Here is a 23,896-nt window from a genome sequence, read left to right as displayed (position 1 = left end):
GAGACCAATCAATGTGACACTACCTTTGTTTAAGAAGGAATTATACAATTGCACAGGTATGATAAATTCACTTCTGGTATGAATGGCCTATTGCTCTTTGGAAAGAGGCAAGTTTTACAACAGAGTATTCTGGCAAGGTGTGAATGGCCACATAGCACAGTTGCCTTGTACTGTCCATTATTCATGCTATGACTCTCCAAGAAAAAGTTAATACATTAGGAAAACAAATTTGAAATTGACAGAATCCACACACCTGCCTTTCCAGCATATTTTACTACCCAATTTCTACCCCACAACTGGAAGAAACGTCTCATCACCTTTGGCATTTGTACATCTTGTACAAGTAGTTCTGATATTCCTAACATTCACTTCTGGGACCCAGTCTGTGAACACTGTATCCCTTACACTTAAAGACAGCAGTATCCTTGACTTGCCTACTCCTACTCACATCTTTTATGCATCACCTTTTCTTACAAACCTAAACAATGTACACAAAATGCAATTAGAGTTGTTACAACAAAGTAGCTAAATCTGCTGCAAACTACAAAACTCACTGGGTTATCAAATGAGCTAAACTGACCAGAACTACTTCACCTACACCTGCTCACAATCACTACCCTCAAACTGAAATACAAACCAAAAAAAATACCATGCACTGCAAAGTGCCCTACACTAAAATACTTACCTGCTAGAGACCTATGGTCAAGTAAATCCCTGTCTATTACTACTTATCAAGCAATACTATAGGTGACTTACTAATTTAAGTCTCAAAACACTAATTCCATCCCACTTCAACTTAAGCTGACAAATAAAATAACACCCCAAGACCCAACTTAAATACCTGACCACCACCTGGATCTGTATATGTTCCACACTTGGATAATCTTAATATATTGACCACAACTGTAACATTATCTGCACTTCTGAAAGTCCATCTCTACAAAGAACTTCCATTCTGGATAACAGACGTCAACCTCCAGCTCTTCTCTTTCTCACCTCCTATAATACATCCTCTTTTCTTTCTCCTCTCACTAAATCTTCAGTCTTTCCAAACTCCTTTTTTGCATCTTACTACATAAACTTTTTGCATACTCCTTGCATGATATTTAAATATTTAATGAATATTTTTAACATAACTGCAAAACTACCATTTTTATAACCTCCTCTAAAAATGGCCTTGTTGCCCAGACTTTCCAGTTAAAAACAAATACACACAAATAATTCACTGAACAGAAAGTCTGACTACTTTCATTGTGTTGAAATTTCAGTGAATGAAGATTCGGTACAACATACCCACTCAAACATCAAAACTTCCCCAGATTAATCTATGATAAATAATTTAGCATTTCTCAATACCCTCTTGGGTTTAATCTATAAGACACCAAAACAGTTTTTAGCCAAAATGTGCCCAGTTGTTGCACACAGGTCAGGCATGGCTACTAAGGTTCAGACTGCACCTAAAGAATAATATAGTTAAAATCAAAATCGTTAATGATGATTTTATCCTGCCACATTGGTTTTCCTTTTTCCAAGCAATTCTTATCTCTATTTGCAGTTTATGCATACACACTATATATAACCCAAACACAGTTTGAACAAAAATAATAAATACAAATCTTTCCTGCATTCTTTCAACTTACCCTAACTAGACAAGCGTGCACTTTAATAATCAGGTTAAGCCAGGGGTCTGGTGTCAGCTGGCCCCTCCAGAAGTCATGGGGTTCAGTGCCCCGAGCTGCATTTTACAAGATTTTTATAGCTACACAGGCAAGTACTAGGCTAGCTGCCCTTACAGGCCATTTTAAGCCTAGCCAGTTTCTCTTTTTGTACTTGAAATAACCTATTCCATTTGGTTATAGATTTGCCTTACCCATCTCATGATCAATAACTATACATCACTCCTTAACAAATTACCCCCAACGAGAACCACACCATAGATAATTTGAGGGGACCCCTGCATGGGATAAAGCATTTAGGAGCTGCCTCTGTCCGTTAGTACTACAGGGGACAGTCCTGTGGTAAATTCTGTTTCCCATCCATAGATCTAAGCTGTGCCTGAAAATGAACAGGGATGAAGTTCATTTTATGTGGATGGGAAGTCTTTTCCACAGCAGCTACATTCTCTTACATATACCTGCTCCACCAAACCGTTCTGTTGATTTTTACAGAAGAGTTTAGATCCCTAGACAGAGTATTTTTAATGCCATCTGACTTGCTGATACGCAGTAAATGCATCAGTAACGGGTCACAGGACACCTTGGATGCCACATAGGTCACCTCTTCACAGTCTGTAGGATACCAAGTATACAGACGGGACTTTGAGTCGATCTGTGTAGGATTTGTTGTTTAAGCCTTGTATCCTTTTAGCAAGGTACCTCTGTGGGTGTTCAGTTGCGTCTCTGAAAAGATAAATGCCAAAGGGGACATTATATTCAATGACTGGCATAATAAGTGTCAAGTAAAGGGGAACAATGACATCCCTAGACCTAGACACAATAATTTTGTTCATAAGCTGTGTAATATAGGCCATTTTTACAATATCAGGCACATGCTGGTCAAAGGTCAAGTCACTGTGAACACATGTTCCCAAACCTGGAAATGGGTCATCTCCTAGGAATATATTGTCAGCTTGGTAGTTCTCTGAGGTACATGACTTTTCAAAGGATACAATAATGAATATTTTGGCATTTAGTTTCAGTCCATGACTTTGGCACCAGTTACTTGAGACAAACCTTCATGCAGGATAGCCAAGTCAGTTGGAAATTCAGTGACTGCTCCTAGCTTGCAGTCACCTACACATCTGGTCAGCCAGAGCTATCTGGTATTGAGTTTTACCTCGGAAAAGTAAATGCCAAACAGGAGAGGTCACAGCACAGAATCCTACTGGACTCCACTGGTGACTGGTTATCTCTGCAGAGATTTCTTCCCCTATTTTGACTACCTGTGTCCTATCTGTAAGCAGTCTGGCATTACAATGCGTGATATTGGGGTTTATTTCAGTTTATTTAGTTCTTCTATTAAGCCTAAGTGGGGAACTGTATCAAAAGCTTTGGCCAGGTCAAGGTATGCTTTGTGTACAATTTTGGCTTCATCCATTGCTTTGGTGACCTTTTCAAAAAAAAAAAAAAAAAATTTTTACCAGGTTGACTAATCGTGATCCACCCTTATCAGTTTTTATCCAGTGGTAACGTGAGCAAAAAACATATGGAAGGAAAGAAATGAAAACCTTTTTTTCTTTTACTGAAGAAATCAGCTGTGGTTTACAATACAGCAGCTCACCATTACATTAGACAAATGCTCATGACGATACACAATTCCAAAAAGAAACCAACAATGAAACCTTTTATTAAACTTGTATTAGCACTTTTATTCTGGCAATGTAGAACTATTTCAGACCTGAAATCTCAAGACATTCTAAATTGTTTGGAGTGAAGACGCATTTAAGTGCAATAAAGGGTGTTACTTTTATTCCTCAGCTAATGTTAGTTTTATGTTGGATGGTTAACACTAGAGCGTTTCCCTTACATACACAAGTCAAATCTCCAACTAGTGCTGCCCCCCCCCCCCACCAAAAAAAAAAACAGCTTGGGATAAGAACAGCCAGCCACAGTGATGCATCTAAAGTTGCCACCGAAAGTACATTTCTCTGAAACTGAAATAACTGATCCTAGTTCCGGGGGAAAAAAAAAAAAAAGAGAGACAAACGCATTTATGCAGGGGGGAGCAAGCCCCCCCCCCCCGCACCCCTGCTACTTGTACATACTAACTCCAAGATTGCACTACACTGGGGAAAAGGGAATATTCCCATATCTTCACTGTACCACAATCCATGACAACTACTCAGTGTTGTTTGTATTTGCTGTACTGAGTTTCTCAAAAGTGCATTTGCTGAAACTCACTTCTGTGGAACTGGGATCACTTATTTCAGTTTCGGACAAATGTACTTTTGGTGGGTCAAGTAGACCCTATATACACATGTACAGGTCTACTTTACAAGAACGAAATCACACATAACCAAAGGCAAAAAGATAGACATGAGAAGTCCAAAACTTTAAAACGAACGGCCACATAGCCAGCAGTTTTCCCATGGTAAGTAACCACTGGGCCAACAACTAACAGACAATACACCGCACCATGTACAACCCACCTAGGTGGAGGACTATGCCCCCACACACCACTAACTAAATATACCAACTCTGGTATTGCACTACAATGGGGAAGAGTAAATTTCCCTTGTTGGCCCAATGGTTACTTACCATGGGAAACTGGTCAGCTATGTGGTCGGTGGTCTTGTAACTGAAGTTTTGGAGTTCTCGTCTCAGGCATCTGGTCTTCAGTTATGTGCAATTTCATTCTTGAAAAGTAGACCCATATATATCTATATATGCATGTCTCTATCTGCAAGACAGACACCTGTACAATCCATAACCATTTGTTAAACTAGTAAGCCCAATGGACACAGACCCGCTTTACCAGGGGCAACCTGGCAGCAATGTCTGGTTAAGTAACATTCTCAGGGTCACACAGTAGGGAAGTGAGACTTGAAGAAATCAAACCCTGTACGACAGGAACTATAGCTTACAGCCTTAAACATCTGCACCAACTACCAGACGAGTATCAGGGAGAGAAAAAAAAAAAAAAAAAATCAAAACTATCTTAGTAATGTATTCCAACTTTTAAAAAGTACACTGCCGCTAGACTAGCTATGACTACTTTCAGCGAACACCTATCAAATATATGAAGAAAGTGAAAGAAAATGACCAATAGTGTCTACAGTCCCCACAAACTATATTGACTGTGGTGCACAATTCTGATGTTTGGTTGCGAAGAAAATTTAAGGTAGCAGTTATCACACTATCCTCAGCTTTCCATGCAAGCTAGGACTTGTGCATACTTCTGAGTAGGGCTTGCTTGGCACTAGAGGTTCAGGTCAAAAGCCACTATTACATCACAAGCTACACAGTCGGGGCATAGAGAGGCTTCTAGGATTCCCCAAAGCTATGAGGGTCTTGTTACTCTGTGCTAAAGTTACTTATTTTTGAACGAGAAGGACTGGGTAACATTTTTAAATGCTATCCAGAGTTATGTAGGTGTCTGGAAATAATTTATGCCCACAGACAAAGTGATTTTTTTCACACACACACGGAAGTAAACCTTCAACAGCCTTGCTCAAGGCTTTGTAATGCAAGCTGTCCTTGGACAAAATGTGGGATAGAAGACCCAGGAAGACTGGAGGTCTGGACCAGATCTGAAACAGAAAATGGCTAGAATGAGAAAGGATCTTTCAACCACCTCGAGCATACATGTCAAGACAGGACTGGGTAAGGACCACCTTGGCGAAAGTGCCAATCCCAGCTGCTGACCCAGTTGGATCTGAAGCAGAGACTGGCAAAGTTGTCAAAGGCCACGGCACAGAGGGGCAGAGAATCTGAAAATCTGTTTCAACCCCACAGCTCCAGGATGCAGACTGCTTCAAAAAAGCTGGAGTGGAACGCGCTAAGGTTGCAGACTCCACCAAAAACATTTATGGGGTAAACAACGACAAAGAACCCAGTGGGTAAATATCTGATCCAGAACCAATGGATCTGAAATATGGACTACAGAAGAAGTTGGAAACTGTCTAAGAGAGTCTGTTCTATCCACCTTTGGAGCAGAGGGGGAAGGAATGATCCCAACGTCATCTGCACCATCATAAAGGACATCATTTTATCCAAATCCACTTCCCTAACTTTTGGAGGATCTAGCAGACCTAGAAGATGCTGAAGGTGGATTAGCAGGCCAGTACACAGACCTGTCATGTCCTGGTATCTAAACGTAGGACACCAAATTGGGGGGGGGGGGGTGACGGCTGCAGTAAAAACTGCAGTTCCAGAGTGACAGCCATCAACTGTGCTCAACACAGTCAGATTTGACACTGAACCAGTCAAGGGATTCGGGGCAGGTAAGGGTTTGGGACCAAACTGGTTCCAAAGTTGGAGCTGAGAAAAATGGAAATCAGGACCAGAGACGTGTCAATGCTGAAACCAAGAGTGGAACCACAGCAACAGATGGGCTGGGGGGGGGGGGTCTTCTGTGCCAACTCATTCACCAAAATATCAGAAGACCTTTTCTTATTTTATCACTATCCTTTCTGGACCATTCAGAACGCCTCTTAGGAGAGCTTAAAACAAAAGGACTAGACATGGAGATACTAGTGGGGATAAGACCCTTAACAACTAACTTCAAAAGCCTGACAATGCTTTAGACCTAAAGGAGGTGCATGCCACACACATTCCAGGTCTAAATGAGCTACCTCTATTGCAGTACATGCATTTATCAGCAGAGTCTTGAAACAACAAGAGCAACAGCACCAAAATAGAAGTAGTAAAGAAGCAACAAGGCAGGATTCACCAAACGCGATTTATTCTTAGGAAAATACAAAAACTCTGACGTCTCGGCCTTCGCCTTCCAGGAGTATGACACAAATGAAAAACACCAAGTCTTATATACAAGTTAAACCAATTATACAAATAATTAAACAATCAGTATATTAAGAATCAATTAATTAGACAACATTCTCCAATTAAAGTCTTCATTAAGACCATTTGGATATAAAGTTTTAAACTTTAAAATATAAACAGTTTCCTTGTATAATAGTAACTGTTTAATTCTAAACATATCTGCATCATTATTAGATACTTGCTCCAAAATTGAAGCTTTAAGCAACCTTTCATCACTATTGTGTTTTTCAAAAAAATGCTGGGCAACAGGGCTCTCATTCTTAAAATTAACTATGTCCCTGATATGTTCCAATAGTCTCACTTTGAAAGGTCTTTTTGTCTCCCCAATATAAAACTTTTGACAAGGACATGATAATGCATAAATTACACCTTCTGTTTTACAGTTAAAACAACCATGAACCTTAAAAGGGATACCATTTATATGATTAAAACTACAAGTAACAAAGCTACATGCCTTGCATTTCCCACACTGATGAGTGTCTTGCAGAGTCTTGCAGGGGGTAAGGTTGGGACCCACATCCACACACTGTTTGAATCATAACGTCTTCTCTGCCATGGAAAACAACCAGAAGTCTTAACACCACCAAAATGTTACAGAACAGGCAAAGGGGTGGGGTTTGGAAGAAGCGATAGGGCCTAACCACAACACAGGCGTCAAACAAATCCTACCACCTACGATAATTCTCAACTGTACAGATTTTCGCAGGACATCCAGACTTTTGCCTTATATTTTTGGTCTGATTTTCATAAAAAAAGAAGTCATGTAATCACCATAACGTTCCATGTTTGTTGTCCTTGATCTCGCCTTCCTTCTTGATGTTTGGGTTTGGAGCCAATCCTCGGCTCCGACTCGGCTGTATACTACACCTCGAGAGCTTTTACTGGCTTGAGGCTAGCCCCTATCCGAGCATGCCTAGCGGTAGTTACCCAGATCTCATTTGTGATAACCCAGCACTAGACCATATAAAAAGACAAGAGATAAACTCTACTTTACATAACCAATGACACCTACATATAAAGTTGTAATCCCTCCACAATAGTAAGAGTAGTAGACTGAGACTAACCATAAGGTATGGTATAAAAGAAACCCAGCCAGTATGGCCAACAGAACAAGGGATTCCTCTCGATCCTCCAGGAAGGGGGAAAGAGGGAGGGATGCAAGAAGGAAGGTGAGATCAAGAACAAACATGGAACATTATTGGTGAGTATGTTATGTTGTCCATGTCTTGCTTTCGTTCTTCCTGCTTGGAACAGCGTCCTCAGCACCTAGTTCTTGGGTGGCTCACTGGAAAAAAACCTCTTCCAAGACCAGGAACCAAAGGATGCCATGTTCTGGGAGGCCCCATTTACTTTGTATTGAGTGATAAAGGTATGAGGATTAGCCCATGTAGCTGCTGCACAGATCGAATCCAAAGGCAATCTAGCTTGAAAAGCAATAGAGGTAGATAAGGTCCTTGTTGAGTGCCCTTTAAAATTTTCCCTGGCAGTTTTTGATTACGCAACTCGTCGACATATTTTATAGTGTCTGAAAGCCACTTTGATAAAGTCACCTTTGAGACGCACAACCTTTTATTGTCCTCAAAGGATATGAACAATTGATCAAATTTTCTAAATTCCTTGGTCCTGTGTAAATAGAAACATAACTGTCTATGAATGTCAACTGATTAAGCTTGTACTCTGCCTTGTTGCCACGACTGGGGAAGAACACAGGAAGCTCTCTGGATTGATTCAAATTATAGACAGGACATACCTTGTGTAAGGAGGAGGGGTTGGTTCTGAGAGAAACCCGATCTTTATGGAAAATCAAGTAAGGGGGACAAACAGATAAGGCCTGTAATTCTGAAACCCTTCTAGCTGAGGTAATTGCAACCAAGAAAAAGGTCTTCCAAGTCAGAAATTTGAGTGGACAAGAAGCAGATGGTTCGAAGGGAGGAAGAATCAGAGCATCTAAAACTAACTTTAGATTCCAGGGAGGGGAAGAGGTTGTCTTATTGGAGGTCTTAATAGGGTAGTACCTCTAAGGAATGCCTTGCATAACCTATGGGACATATTGGAACCCATTTCTCCCATATGGAAATTTGCAATGGCAGCCAACTGAACTCTGATAGTAGCTGCAACTGCTCCTTGGTCAAAGGTTTCAGCAAGAAATTCAAAAATCTTTAAAATGGGAGCAGTAAAGGGATCAACCTGATTTTTGGCTGCCTAACAAGAGAACCTCTTCCATTTACTACCAAAATGTCTCTTAGTAGTGGGCTTATGGGAGGAAATCAAAATGTGTTGAACTGCTTGAGAAACATCAGTAAGGCCTGGCTAAGACCAGAAGTGGAGAAACCAAGCTGTGAGCTTGAGAGCTTGAATGGAAGGATGGAGAGCCCCCCACTGTCTCAAAAGATCTGGCACTGGGTCCAGGATCCAAGGCTACCCTTGCAGGTGAGACCAAGGGAATGGGAACCATATCTGACGAGGCCAGGGCAACGAGGATTAACTTGCTACCCAATGACTGTGCTTTCTGAAGAACCTTGGAGATCAGGTGGAAGGGTGTAAAGCAGTCCCGGAGGCCAATCCTGAACAAGTGCGTCCCTGGGTGACTGTCCTGGTGGTGGGACTAGGGCAAAGTAGTTGCTGCATTTGTTGTTGAGGGGGGTGGCAAACGGATTGCAGCATAGCTGGCCCCATTTGCGAAAAATCAAGTCCGCAACTTCCTACTTCAGGGACCACTCGTGGGGCATCAGGATAACCCAGCTGAGCTTGTCTGAGCTTGTCTGCCATCATGCTGGATTTCCCCGGGATGTGCATTGCAACCAGGAAGCGTTAGGAAGACACTGCCCATTACTAAACTTGTAGAGCCTCTCGACACAAGGGGCAAGACCTGGTTCCACCCCATTTGTTGATGTACCATACTACTGACATAGTCAGTTTGAATTGCTATAGTCCCCGTAGGTAGAGAGTCCTGAAGTGTTTACAACACCAGAAGCACCGCTCTCATCTCCAGTGCATTGATGTGCAAGTGGTACTCCAGTGTCACAGATAATGCACCCCCCCCCACCCTATCTGGGAAGCGTCCATGGTCACTGTGGCTACAGGTTGGGGGGTAGAAATGGCCTGCCTATTGTCACCATAGGGGAGTGAAGCCACCACTCCAGATAAGCTTTTGCAGGAATCTGTCATCAGAATCTGATGCATCATGGGTAATTCCTGGAATGACCATTGTGCAAAAAGAAGCCACTGTAGAATTCTCACGTGAAAGCGAGCCATAGGGACCAGAGTAATTGCCGCCACCATAGAACCCACGACCTTCAGGACAAATCTTGCTCGAATCTTCTTTCGTGTGAATAGCATAACAACTTGGCAACGGATCGTTAATATTCTTTCTTGAGGTAGCTTTGCTATCGTGGTCCTTGTGTCTAAATCTGCCCCTATAAAGGTAATATATTAACAAGGCAGATTTTTTTGTAGTTTATGGTGATCCCAAGTAGAGAACAAGAGCTGATTGTGTGTTCCCTTGCCTTGATTAGTTGATGCTCGGTGGTGGCAGTAAGGAGCCAATCGTCTAGATATGGAAACGCCCAGAATCCTTGACAGCTCAGGTGAGCCGCAACTACTGCCATGCATTTGAACACCCTGGGGGCTATGGTGAGACTAAAGGGCACAGCTCTGAATTGGTAATGACTGGCTACCAGCCAGAAGCGTCGATATCTCCTTGACTGTCTGTACATTTTTATATGTTAGTATGCATCCTGAAGATCAATGGAGCACATCCAATTGTTCTGTCCCAGAAAGGGAAGAATGGACTGCAGTGTTACCATCCGAAACTTTGTTTTCTTAACTGACTTGATCAGCATGCTGAGATCCAAGATGGGTCTCTAGTCTCCCATTTTCTTTGGAACTAAAAAGAACCTTGAGTAAGTTCCAGATCCGATTTGGTCTGCGGGGACTTCCTGGATGACACTTTTTGTTAGCAACATTTGAACCTCTAGGTTTGCTTGATCCCAAAGACTGGGTGGAACATCTGGGATACAGTATTCTCTTTTTGACAGGGAAGGTAGTGAGAAGGAGATATTATAACCTCCAGATATTATGGATAGTACCCATGTATCTTATGTAATTGTCTGCCAGGCTTTTGGGTACAAGGATAATCTCTCCCCGACTGTCTCCGGAGTCGGACAGTCGGGCCTTCCTTCAGGAGCGCTAGAAGGTCCTACCAGAGAAAAGTATGTCACCCTGGTTCTGCGGACCCCCCCCCCACCGCGAGATCGGTATCTTTTATTTTCCCCTCTACCCCTGGGGGAAAATTCTCCACGCGTGTCAGGCGAAGCTCTCGGGCATTTCCGGAACCACATTTTCCCGCTAATCTGGCCCTTAGGCTAGGGCGTGGACGGAGCAGAAAAACATACTCTCATGGCAGAGTTTTGCCATCCTGCTCACACCTGGTGAGTATTACCTGAAGCCCGAACAGGGATGAGCCATCAAAGGGGGCACTGGTAAAGAAAGACTTGAGGGGCTCTGCAAAATGACAAAGGCGCAGCCAGGAGTGTCTGTGTAAGGCTATCCCTGTGCATGCCGCCCTGATCGCCCCCACTGGCTGCATAAGAAATGAGCCGCATGGAGGAGGTAACCAGTTAAGTCAAGGTCGAAAGCTGAGAAGCCACCTTATCAGAGGCTCCCGCAGCTGTAGGATCCTGTAAGGCATCTTCTAACTCCTTGAGGAGATCCCTTTGAAGCCTTGTAAAGTGGGACAAATAGTTCAGCAACCAGAGTGTAAAGGTCGCTGAAGAAAAGTGTTCTTTCCTTCCTGCATTTCCTTCCACAAAGAGCTGGAAGTGCGAGCTTTTGTCCTTTTGTCCTGTTGTTCTGTCCCGGTAGAGCTGCATGTTCATGCACATGGTGTGCATAATTTTTCCCTTCTGTTTTGTGGGTTGGGAAAGAAGAAAGAGTGGATTGCCTGGTTTAAAGACACTCTGGATACCACCTTAGGCATAAAGGTTGGATTAGTCCTCATGGACACCCTGTCCTGGTGGAAGATTAGGAAGGGTTGAAGAATACTCTTTGGGAAAGTTCTTGATTTTGATTAGCTGCTGCTATGTTCCATGCAGTCAGTTCAGGTTTTTTTTTTTTGGATGGGATGTATGCTGCTGTGTTCTCTGAGTTAGCATCAGGCATCAGGGAATTGGCCACATATTGTTCCAGAACAAGCTCCTCAGTAGTGGGTACCAGTTGTGTCTTGGGCAGTTTGGAGCTATCAGGATTATCCTGATGTGTTCTTCCTGATTTTTAGCAGTACTTTGTATATCAAGGGTTAGGCCCAGCTGAAGGAGAGCTTTCCAACTTGCATGTGGGTTAGTGGGTGGAATGTCCCTTGTGCAGAATTTTCTGAGTTGATTTGGAGGGAGATGCAAATAGAATCTATCTGAGCATTCCCACCTCTTTTGAAATGGTCCTGAAGATGTCCTGTTGTAATGCTCTGCTTGGCTTGCTTGACAAAAGAAGTGTATTGGGCCTGCATGCCTGGGCCCCACCGGAACTCCCTCACTCCTGTTTTAAGCATGATTTTTGTTTTTTGTCTGCTGTGGCTGTGCCTGTGTTGGGACCCAGACCAGTGGGTAATTTTCTCATATGTAGTCTGGCAAAGTCCAAATGGGCAATGTACCAATGATGATGCCATGAGCCCAAGGCCTGCAGAACCTGAACCTTGCTTGTAATTTGTTTTTCTGTTAGCCAAGAAGTAAAGAGGGAGTTCTTTTTGTTTTTGTTAGTTAGAATGAATGCCATTTGTTGTGTGTCTGTGTCCTCCATCCCAAGAATGTCCTTATTTGGGATGGTATCAGCCTTGACTTTCGTTACTGATGCCAGGCATTTGTGAATACTTCTGGTAGAGTAGATAGCCAAAAAGGCAATGCTGAAATTGATAGTGCTCTGATCCTGCAAAATCTATGTTTGCCAACCCATTATCTGTTGTAAAGCTCTTTTTTTGATTTGGAGGTAGATTTGGCATTCCTCTTTTGACTGGCCTAGTGGAGTTGCTATCGGTTCTTGGTGTAAGTCACTGTGGTAAGTAGTGGCAGTGGTGGTAGTGGCAGTGGCTGTTGTTGTTACTGCCCCTGTCTGCCCTCTCTGCCACCTCCCTCCCTCTCTGTGGTTTGCTGGTTTGCCCGCCTCGAACGCTCCTGCCTTTGAAATTTTGTGGAGTCAGGAAAGGAAAGGACCACCTTGGCAGGCCAGTTCGCTTGGAACCTTGGGGCAAGAAATCTTTCTTCTTTTAACAGTTTGAACTGATTTTGCTTTTTCTTCCATTTTCAACCTGCTGGGCAGGTGCACCAAACAAACTTGTTATCCATATAGGAGCATCTAAATTTAGCTTTGACATGATCCGAGCCATGCATGCCTTCACTTCCAGTCAATCATGGTCTATCTAAATGCTCATATGAGTGCATCATCAAACTTTTAGGAGAAATTTTAGCTGATGTATGTTGTTTATGTATGTATTTATTATTTTCTTGTCAAGTCTTGTCAAGGTCAAGATTTATTAAGTTTCTAGTTAACTGATCAAGCATAAACTCTTGGTATTGTATCATGTGAAACTGGCAGCTTAAAGGTAAGAGAGAGTAGCTGAAGCTGTGTATTTTTTTTTTACCCCATCTAATGAATGACCTTGCTTCCTCAGAAGGTAGGGTTTTAGCTATAGTGTGACTACTGCCTTGGGACCCTGGGATATAGTTTCTGGGTCTGCAAGGGGCCTTGTAAGGGTGATGAGTATCTCTACTGTAAAAAAATCTCTGTTGGTTTGGGGGGCTGGGGGTAATGAATCTGGAGCAGAGCAGACATCATTAAAAGCATCATCTACCACAGAGAACAGGAGGTATAGCTAAGGGCCTGTGCTGTGGAAGGTGCAGAAAGGTTCTAAGTCTTTTATTCTTCTGTAGGGGATCAGCATTCTTCAGCATCATGGAGAAAGGGGGGCCTGAATGGTGGCCTCTGTGTGGTCAGTAATGTCTGCAATGTCATCGTTATGACTGGGTGGCTGGATCCTGGCCTCTCTCTCTTCTCTTCTTATCTGGCCCTAGGAGCTCTCTGTTGAGATGAGATTGATACATTAATTAAGAAAATTCTCTCTTAAAATGAAATTTGAGGAGAAGAAGAAGAGGAGGTTGGTTGAGGTCTAACAGGCTTTGAGGAGGTGATTTGGGGCTTTTTAGCCTTTGCGAAGGCCTTCCTTGGCCTGGTAGCTGCTGGCTGTTGAGGGCCAGCGTTCACGCTAAGGGAAGAGAGACACAGGGGAATGTCTGATAAGTTAGTGGTAGTTTCAAGAGGCCGATTCAAAGATTGTAGCAGGGACTCGAACTGTAGAGATAGATCGGCTGTACCTAGATCAGTTTCTGGGCTAGGCAGACAGTAAGAAATGAAAATCTTTTATGAGGTATTTGTTTCCCAGGTTAAACAATTATTAACTTAACATACTTTCCGTATCTGTCCATCATATGAGACTTTATTCGGCGGATGGGCAGATGAAGTTTCTTCTAATTCCTTCTTGGTGGATGCTGCCACCACCACAGCATCAACGGGAACACCTTTAGATAAGAAGATCATGTCTTTGGGGGCAGTAATGAATTTAGTGGCCCTCTGCGCAACTGGTTGCGTCGTGTCTGGAGAGCTCCAAGCCTTCAGACTCACTACGTGCAATAGTGGGTCAAAAGGCGGAGACACCCAAGAGGTGGAAGGTTGGGAACCGAACACATCCAGGTACAATGACTCATCTTCAGAAAGGGCAAGGAACTTCCAAGTCACCCCTCTAAGGATTCCTACGATGTCTGAAAAAGAGATGGCTTCAGAAGGTGACCGTGGGGACCCTTCTGAGTCATCCAAGTCTGTCTGATGTCAAGGACTCGAGGGAGTCCACATGCTTCCTCTTGCATGTCCTCTTCCGAGGAACCTCCTCCGAGTGATGCTCATGAGAAGTTTCGGACGAGGTCGGATCGCCCAATGGGGCGTCCTGGAGCATGGGTTCCCTACACGTATGGTGGAGGGGAGGTTCAGAGGCAAACACCAGAACGGACGGCAAAGGAGCCAATGGAGCAGAGTGTGGAGCTGTCTCGGCAGACAGCATGCTCCTCATCACCTCGAAGGCATCGCAGTCCTGGCCCGAAAGAATCTCCTACTCCAAAGAAGCAGGAGACTTCCTCCGAACAGAGGGTGACGGCTCAGAGGCCGATGTAGGAGCCAAGCTGACCTGCGCCAAAGCTTCGAGAGGGAGAGTAGGGTCGGACAAGGGTCCGCTGCCACTCCCCCCTCCAAGCAGAGAGTGTCGGCCCCCTAGATCCCTCGATAGAAGGGGGCATTGAGGAGATCAGAACGGTAGTCGGAACCAAAAGACCAGAGGTAGTCACTGGAACAGTCTGTTCCACCACTAGAACTTCCATACACTCCGGCTCCGAACTCAGTCGTCGGAGGAGGAGGAATAGAGACGGGTGGTGTTTGGGCTGTCTGCACCATTTCAGTCTGGGATGGGCCTCTTTACCACTATCTCCACATCATCAGAGACGCTCCTGGATTACAAAGAGGAATGGGTTGAAGACCAGTGACTTCCCACCACAGATTGTAATGGAGACTGTGGAGCAGACCTCACCGATTCCAAGGCAGGAGACCTGGAACGTTTATGGGACCTTACTGGCTCCAAAAACACAGATGGAGCCGTAGGTGAAGTCTTGTCGGAACCAAAAGTCAGGTCCTACCTAGCTTTTGGCTTATCCTTGTCCTTAGACGGTTCCGAACTCGGAGCCGAAGAGGATGAAGGCTTGACTTTCTGATTTTTTAGCTGGCTGAGTGCCCCCCATGGCCACATCAAAGGGGCTCTTCAGCAAACCTCTTGAGATTAGCTTATTCCTTCGCTCCTGCAGGACTCGTGAACTAAAGGCATGGCAGATAGAACACGAGTCCTGCAGGTGAAGAGGTCCTAAACAATATACGCAACTCGTATGCCCATCCGTAAGGGACATCTTTTGGCAGCACGAGTCACATTTCTTGAAACCCGAAGGTTCTGAATCCTTGGACATAACAGCAAACAACGCTATGTTTAAGGCTATAGAATGATAATAACAAGACTATGCAGTAACATTACTGCAATAACACTATTAATCACACTAGATAAAGAGAAAAAACTAAGGTAACAGAAAAAAAACTTTTTTTTTTTTTTTTTTTTTTTAAACAAACGGGGGAAAAAGATGGGGGAGCCTCCAAGTTAAACAGCGAACTCCCCACCTAAGCAGAGCCTCTAACTCAAATAGCAACTACTTAAAAGTTAAAGGAAAGGCAAGAAGTAGAAGAACCCTCTAATTTAAATGGGTTTGAAGGAGGGGAAAGGCCAGAGAGAAAAAACAGTTAATTTACACAAAAATGTCACTCAGAATAGGGATAAACAGAAATGCTAAGGACAACTACGGTTAACAATTTAACTAAGCTAAACTAGAAATATTTCCTCAAAAATATAAGAGAAAGAATACTTAGCCTGAGCCAGTATCCACAATCTTGACGCTGCAAGCAGCAAACGAGATCTGGGTAACTACCACTAGGCATGCTGGGATAGGGGCTAGCCTTGAGCCAGAAAAAGCTCTCGATCTATAGTATACAGAAGATCTGAGCAGAGGATCGGCACCGAACACAAATATCAAGAACAGAGGCAAGGTATGGACAACATAACAGTTGCAGTTTTCTGGCAAATGGTTAAAGATTGAAGTTAGAAAATGACAGACATTTGAGTTTCAGACTTCGTATACTTCAGAAAATTCAAACTGATGAAAAGCCTGTTATTCAATCAACCAAGTTTGTAAGAGCAATGTTTAAAAATTGTCCCTATTTTTGGGCCTTTTCCCCAATTTTATCTATGGCTTAATCCAGATTTCTTACTCTAAGTATGCCACCTTCTCAGGAAAAAACCTTGACTAATGAAAGTTAATTCCACAAAATCCATGAAGGGAGAGAAGAAAAACAGAGCTAAAGCTGCCAGAAATTCACAAAAAGAACACCAAAAAGTTATTCAAACCACTTAGCTATGATGAGCTCTGGAAACCATGCCAGTTGTCAAGCATGGCAAATGAGATCTGGGGTGATTTAAACTTCGAAGTCAAAGATTGAATTGCAGGACTCTGATCCAATAACCAATAGCTGAGGTGGACAAAAAGAGGACTTCAGATCAGAGGTTAATCCAGGAGCCCCATTATCCAACAACCCCTCCCCAAAAAAATCAATACTCTGTCTCTACCCTTGTTTACTAGTTAATTTCACAACGTTTTCAAAACGCAAGCAACTGGCACCATCATTTACATGTATAAATTATGCCACAAGAAAAACCCTCTTCCGACTCCAGTCCTAAACACCCTTTTGTCTCAGTAGCAGCCCCACCTCCCTCCTCCCTACAATATTAAAACATTTCAGTCTGATACATACATCCTCCATTAGGAAATTTAAAAAATTGGCAACTTCATCTTTATTAGACCCTACATGACGACACCTCTGAATACTTACACAACTTTCTTTCATTTAACTAGTCAAACACCATACCTGCCCTCTCAACACTCACTTTTTGACCTTGTAATTACAAACACCATTCTTCCACCACATTCTTAAGTTCATGCTTTTACTAAGAGTAACCCAACCATACTACATACCACTCAAAATTCTTCCTAAAACCATCTCCTTTAGACTCAAATCACAAACATCAAGTTCAAATTATCAAAGCACCCTAACATGGTCCAAGTCCTGAACTTTCAAGACCCTGATGCTGTTGCAGAGGTTCTAGTTTCAACCCTAACAATCCAAGACGCATCTTTTCCATTAATCTCAAAACACTGCAAGCAAAGAAAAAGTTATGTACTTACCATAACGTTCCATGTGTGTTATCAATCTCGCCTTTATTCTTCATTGGTTGGGTTTGGAACCGATCCTCTGTTCCGACACGGCCATATACAAAAGCTCGAGGTCTTCCAGTAGCTCGTGGCTGAAACCCCTATCCCATCATGCTCTAATAAGTCTCCTCAGATCTTGTTTGCTGATATAGCAATAGGTACCAAAAAAAACTACAGAATACCTAATACTGAAGAAGGTCGGAGGACATTAATTACCAACTGTAATCCCTGGGTCCTCCAGGAGCACAAAGCTCGGGGCAGGAGGGTGGGACAGACAGAAAAAAAAGGTTCAACAAATTATCACCTGACCAATATGTCTTCGAAAGTTTTGCAAATCTGTAGCACTGGAAGGCACGTCTCAAATGTCCCTGACATTCATATTTCAGCTGTGTCCCTCTTAATACCACCTAAAATTGGATACTTTTGAAACCGTGGTGACTTGCACTTAAAATGATAACAGTAAGAGTTATACACTTTTTTTTTAAGAAAATATATAATTGGTTTAATTCTTTAATTTGCTCAGCATCTCAAGTTAATAGTACTCGTACTTAAAGTGCCCCTGATTATATCTGGATATACCTCTGATTCTGTTGAGACTTGTCCCTGACTGTTAAGAGCTATGCTGGAAGTATAACATATAAAACTGCACTTAACAGCACTACTACCGAGTGACCAATGAGTATGATTTCCTGAAAGGATTCCATTACACTAAATGCTTACTCCTAGCTCCTAGATGATTTGTATGAAAAAAAGCACCCAAGAGTTTCCATGCAAGGCTTTTTTCCTGCATGCTCTGTGCATCAACTGCTAACTCCTTAAATTGTTCAAGGAACTTTACAGCATCACAGTAGAACAACTCCAATTTAAACATCCTCCTATGGGGTTCTGGCACAATTTCTGCAGTTATCACAAACACAATAAAAATATGTATGAAAATTAAGAGCAGAAAACACATCAACAAGGAAAAAGACAGCATGAAAAAATGACAAATGTCATAAAACTTATCTGTTTATGTATAGTGCACATCAAATACTATTGTGCTTGTTACAACATTTAACCATTAATAAAACCAGTATGACTACGTTTAATGCCAAGCCACAGAAAAATCATCATGAAAAGTGGGTTATATTGAAAGGCAAAATAAAAGCACATGAATACTTACAAATGTCGGCAACATCCCCCTGTATGGAGGGAACTGCGGTGGTGCAGGTGACTGCGGCACTCCTGCTCCAGTTCTGGGTGGAGCTTCATTAATTCTGGAGGGAGCTTTGTGGTCAGAGGATGCAGTGGTAGTACCTGTAGCCTCCTCTGGGGTTAACTCTTTGCTCTCTCCGTCACTCGCCGCATTCAAGGTCCGCCCACCGCCCTCCCTCCAGCTCATCACATCTGCAAAAGTTAAAAAGATATGCTTTCATAATTCTGAGAATCAACACTAAAGGAACTAGCATGCACAATACACTTTCTATGATTTCTGAGGTCAGTAAAACCTTAAGTGGCTACATGCATAGTTTGAGATGTACAGCTTGCAAAAGAGAAAGATAAAGTAGCTTAACTGTGTGTGTATGTGCATATCTCCATCCATCCACAATAAAAAGTTATGTCTTACCACAACTTGGCCTCTGAATCATCTTCCTTCACTGATCCTCATGACAGGCTCTTTGATTCGACCCTCTGATCCAGCTGGACCACTTCCACAAACTTGGATTCGACTCTCAACTTCTTTCCTCATACCCACAATGCTCTGCATCCACCCAAGTACCTCAGTTTCCCAAAAGTACAGTTTTGTACCTACCATAAATGTAGATGTCCGATAGATATGCAACTGCAGTCCTGACATATGGGTTTGTCCTGCCTCAGGCAGCCCTTCGGTCGGCCAGATTCCAAAGTCTGGGACCGGTGTCGCCTCCTCCCCGACGTCAGAGTGGCTGGAGTATAAAGGCATCAGCCGACGCCATCTTCTTCAGTGTTTCTTGCCCCAGATGCCAGGTGCCCTCCAAGGAAGGCTAAATTTTGTGAATGGATAAACAGATAAAACCAGACATGCACAACAGTAATTAGAAGTTATGTCCTTACCATAACGTTCCATGTGGAGTGTTCATCTCGCCTTTGTTCTTACACCTGGGTTCGGAGCCGATCCTCTGCTCCGTGTCGGCCGCTTGCAAGCTCTGCATCGAGAAGAAGCTCGAGACTAACCTAACTCCCACAATCCCCCTCTGCCTTTACCTCAGATCTAGTTTGCAAGCAAACCAGAAGTCAGAGAGAGAGCATATTCATGCAAAAACAAACATAACTGTACAAGCACTTATCCATATATATATATATACAAGATATACATATATATACAACCACTGCAAAAGCAGAAGCCAAATAATCCAGACCAGGCACCAAACTGTACGTTCTTCCTGAGGGTGGGAGGGTGGGAATGTAAGAAGAAAGGCGAGATGAACACTCCACATGGAACGTTATGGTAAGGACATAACTTCTAAATGTGAGAGTGTTCGATCTCGCCGTTTGTTCTTACACCTGGGTAGCGCCTAGCTCCATGTTCCTGAGGAACTCACGGGAGAACGTTCTTGAGCACAGTGGAACCAAAGGTTGCCCTGTCCCTAGAAACCCTGTCTACTTTGTAATGAGAGATGAATGTATGTGGTTTAGACCAAGTAGCAGCTGCACAAATAGTGTCTAATGGTAGGCGAGCTGCATGAGCCAGGGATGTAGACACTGATCTTGTAGAGTGTCCCTTGGGTTTGACAGGTAAACTTTGTTTTGAAGAATCATAAACGAATATAATGCAATCAGTTAGCCATTTGGAAAGGGTTCGTTTAGTAACTGCTGCACCTTTCCTGCTGTCAGCAAAAGCTACAAAAAACTGATCAGATTTCCTGTGATCCTTTGTTCTATCCAAGTAAAATCTAAGTTGTCTATGGACATCCAACTTGTGTAACATATACTCCAATTTATTGGAGTGATTTTTGAAAAAGGTAGGTAGTTCAATGGATTGATTAATGTTATTAATAGAGCAAACTTTGAGGAGAAAGGATGGATTAGTGCGAAGAGATACTCTGTCAGAGTGAAAGATCAGATAAGGGTGATTAATGGAAAGAGCCTGAAGCTCAGATATTCGCCTAGCAGATGTAATGGCTACCAAGAAGAGGGTCTTCCACGACAAATACTTCAATGGACAAGAGGAGGCTGGCTCAAATGGAGGTAACATCAATTTAGATAATAAAAGGTTTAGATTCCAAGGAGATGTAGATGTTCTAACTGGTGGTCTAATATGGAAAGATCCTTTTAAAAAGGCCTTACAAAGTCTGTGAGCCATAATAGGTGCCCCACATTCTTCCACATGAAAGTTGGAAATGGCAGCCAATTGCACTCTTAAAGTGGCAGGAGAAGCTCCTTGGTGGAACAATTCTGTTAAAAACTCCAAGATCTTGTTTAACGGAGCTATGACAGGGTCCAAATGCTGTGTATTTGCCCAGAATACAAAACGCTTCCATTTACTAGTGTAGGTCTTAGTAGTGGAAGCTTTATGAGAAGCCACTAGTATATTCTGAACTGCAGGTGAGAGAAGATCAGACCTGGCTAAGAAGGGAAGCGGAGCAGCCAAGCTGCTAGACGGAGTGACAAGAGCGAGGGGTGGGGAACCCCTGACGAGTGGGTCAGTAGATCTGGCTCTGGGTCCAGGATCCCCGAATGCTGTGTGCCAGAAGAAAGGGGAACCAAATTTGACGAGGCCAGAATGGGGCAATGAGGATTATCGTCCTTTGCAGGTTGTTGGCTTTCTGCAGAAACTTTGCAATCAGGGGAAAGGGAGGAAAAGCGTACAGGAGACCCGGGGGCCAATCGTGCACCAGCGCGTCCCTGGGGACTTCCCCTGGAGGGGGTAATAGGGCAAGGTAGCTCCTGCATTTGGCGCTCATTGGAGACGCAAAGAGATCGCAGGAAGGCTGGCCCCACTTGCGAAAAATCTTCTTCGCAACTGACTGTTTGAGGGATCACTCGTGAGGCAACAGGATTGCTCTGCTCAGCCTGTCGGCTATGACATTGGATGACCCCGGGATGTGCGTTGCGATCAGAAAGCGACCCGTGGACTCCACCCGTTGCCAGATTCTCATGGCCTCTCTGCATAGTTGATAAGACTTGGTTCCCCCTTGTTTGTTTATGTACCAGACTACGGACATGTTGTCTGTCTGAACTGCAATAGTCCCTAGAGGAAGAAGGGGAGCAAAGTGTTGCAACGCTAGAAACACTGCCCTCAACTCTAGAACATTGATGTGCAGATTGTACTCTAAATTGGTCCATTCGCCTTGGACTGTCTGTCCCTGAAAGATGCCCCCCCACCCTATCAGGGAAGCGTCCGTGGTCACCGTAGCTGTCGGCGCGGGTAGCACAAATGGTCTTCCGCTGGAAAGGTTGCAAGTCTGAAGCCACCAGGCTAGGTGCGATTTGCATGTATTTGTGATCAGAATTTCGTGTGTCAGAGGTAGCTGTTGGAACGACCATTGTGCAAACAGTAGCCATTGTAGAACTCTCATGTGCAGTCTTCCCAATGGTATCGCAATGAGAGAAGCTGCCATGAGACCCAAAACCTTCAGAACCAGTTTTGCTGGGGATTTTCTGGATGACAGAAGAAGAGATATGTGGCTTTGTAGTGAGGCTATCCTTTCTGGGATAAGTCTTAGAATTAAATGATGCGTATCCAATTCTGCTCCTATGAATGAGATATGCTGTGATGGCTGTAGTGAAGATTTTTCGAAATTTACGGAAATTCCGAGATGAACACAAAGCTGTAGGGTGTAATCCCTGGCCTGAATCAGCTGACGCTGGGTGGTGGCAGAAAGGAGCCAGTCGTCCAGATACGGAAACACCTGGAATCCGAGGCGTCTCAGGTGAGACGCCACCACTGCCATGCATTTGGTAAAAACCCTGGGGGCTGAGGTTAGACCAAAGGGCAGGGCTCGAAACTGAAAGTGGCTGGCTCCCAGCCGGAAGCGCAAGTGATCCCTGGACGCCCTGGCCATTTTGATGTGGTAGTAAGCGTCCTTCAGATCTATTGAGCACATCCAATCGTCCTTCTGTAAAAATGGAAGGATCGATTGAAGCGTGACCATTCGGAACTTTTCTTTCTTGACGAAGGTATTGAGATTGCTTAGGTCCAGAATTGGCCTCCAGTCCCCTGTCTTCTTTGGAACTAAAAAGAACCTTGAGTAAGTTCCGAATCCTCTTTGGTCCACTGGGACTGGTTGGATGACTTTTCTAGCAGCTTTGAAATTTCTATAGCTGCAGGGTCTCGCAGATGGGGTGGCACATCTGGGAGTCTTCTCATTGGAATGGGGGGCACTAGGAAGGGTATTCTGTAGCCTCTGGTAACAACGCTTTTTACCCAGTTGTCTGATGTAAGATTTTGCCAGGCCTGAGGGTATAAAGCTAAGCGACCCCCGACTGCCTCCAGAGCAGGACAGTCGGGCCTCCTCTCAGGAGTGCTGGAAAGGTTTTCCAGGGGGTGTATCCCTGTCACCTTGGTTTTGCGGACCCCCTCTGCCGCCAGGGCGGCATCTTCCACCTCTGCCCCCTCCTCTGCCTCTAGAGGGGGCATCACCCTGTGTGCCTGGGAAAGACCCTTGGGGTTTTCGAAACCACATTTTTCCACGTTGCCCTTTGGGGTACGGTCTGGATGGGGTGGAAAAACGGACTCCGACAGCAGACAGCGTCTTTCCCTCCTGTTCACACCGGGTAAGGGTCTCCTTTACTTTGGGGCCAAAGAGAGTGGCACCATCAAATGGGGCGTTAGTAAAGGAAGACTTGAAGGCTTCCGCAAATGAACATAAGCGCATCCAGGATTGTCTACGAAGAGCAATCGCTGAAGCTGCTGCCCTACTCGATCCTTCGGCTGCGTATGAGATCAGCCTCATGGACGAGTTTACAATGGATGTAAGGGTATTGAGATGTGCTGTAACTTTCTCTGAAACAGCAGCATCTGTAGTACCCTGGAGGGTATCTCCCAACTCTTTGACTAGATCCCTCTGTAGTCGTGTGAAGTGGGTCAAATAGTTCAGGGATCGCATAGAAAAAGCCGCTGAACTAAAAATGCGCTTCCCATCTGTCCATAGTCCTAGAATCTCTGTTAGGCGGATGGACAGATGAGGAAGATTCCATCTCCTTTTTCGTGGCCGCTGCCACCACCATAGCGTCCACTGGAACTCCCTTTGTTAGATAAGCCTCGTCTTGGGGTGCAGTAATATACTTATTAGGCTTTCTAGGGACTGGTTCCACCGTGTCAGGCGTCTCCCACGCCCTTCGAGCAATCAGCTCCATTAACTCATCGAAGGGCGGAGTGACCCAGGAGATGGAAGGGCGAGCACCAAATGCCTTCAGCAAGACTGACTCATCCTCAGAAGGGGGGAGGGATTGCCAATCACCTCTCTGCTTTAGGATCTCCAAGATGTCAGAAAAAGAGACATCCTCTGAGGGTGACTTTGGGGACCCTTCTGACTCATC

At 43.9% G+C, this 23,896-nt stretch overlaps 1 protein-coding gene across 1 annotated transcript in view; it reads right to left on the bottom strand.

Annotated features, from left to right (window-relative positions):
- The window catches only part of PRRC2A (proline rich coiled-coil 2A), a 3,202,076-nt gene that overhangs the window by 2,747,329 nt on the left and 430,851 nt on the right, over nt 1-23,896 (bottom strand). Inside the window, exon 7 of the mRNA XM_044082142.1 lies at nt 18,558-18,781. Within this exon, the coding sequence (XP_043938077.1) occupies nt 18,558-18,781 (224 nt within the window). The remainder of the gene's footprint in view (nt 1-18,557; nt 18,782-23,896) is intronic.

This window comes from Protopterus annectens, chromosome 9.part0, assembly GCF_019279795.1.
Source record: "Protopterus annectens isolate FY-2018-M chromosome 9.part0, PAN1.0, whole genome shotgun sequence".
Classification (NCBI taxonomy): domain Eukaryota; kingdom Metazoa; phylum Chordata; order Ceratodontiformes; family Protopteridae; genus Protopterus; species Protopterus annectens.
Note: the sequence above shows the minus strand (reverse complement) of the source record. Positions and strands in the feature narration are given on the sequence as shown.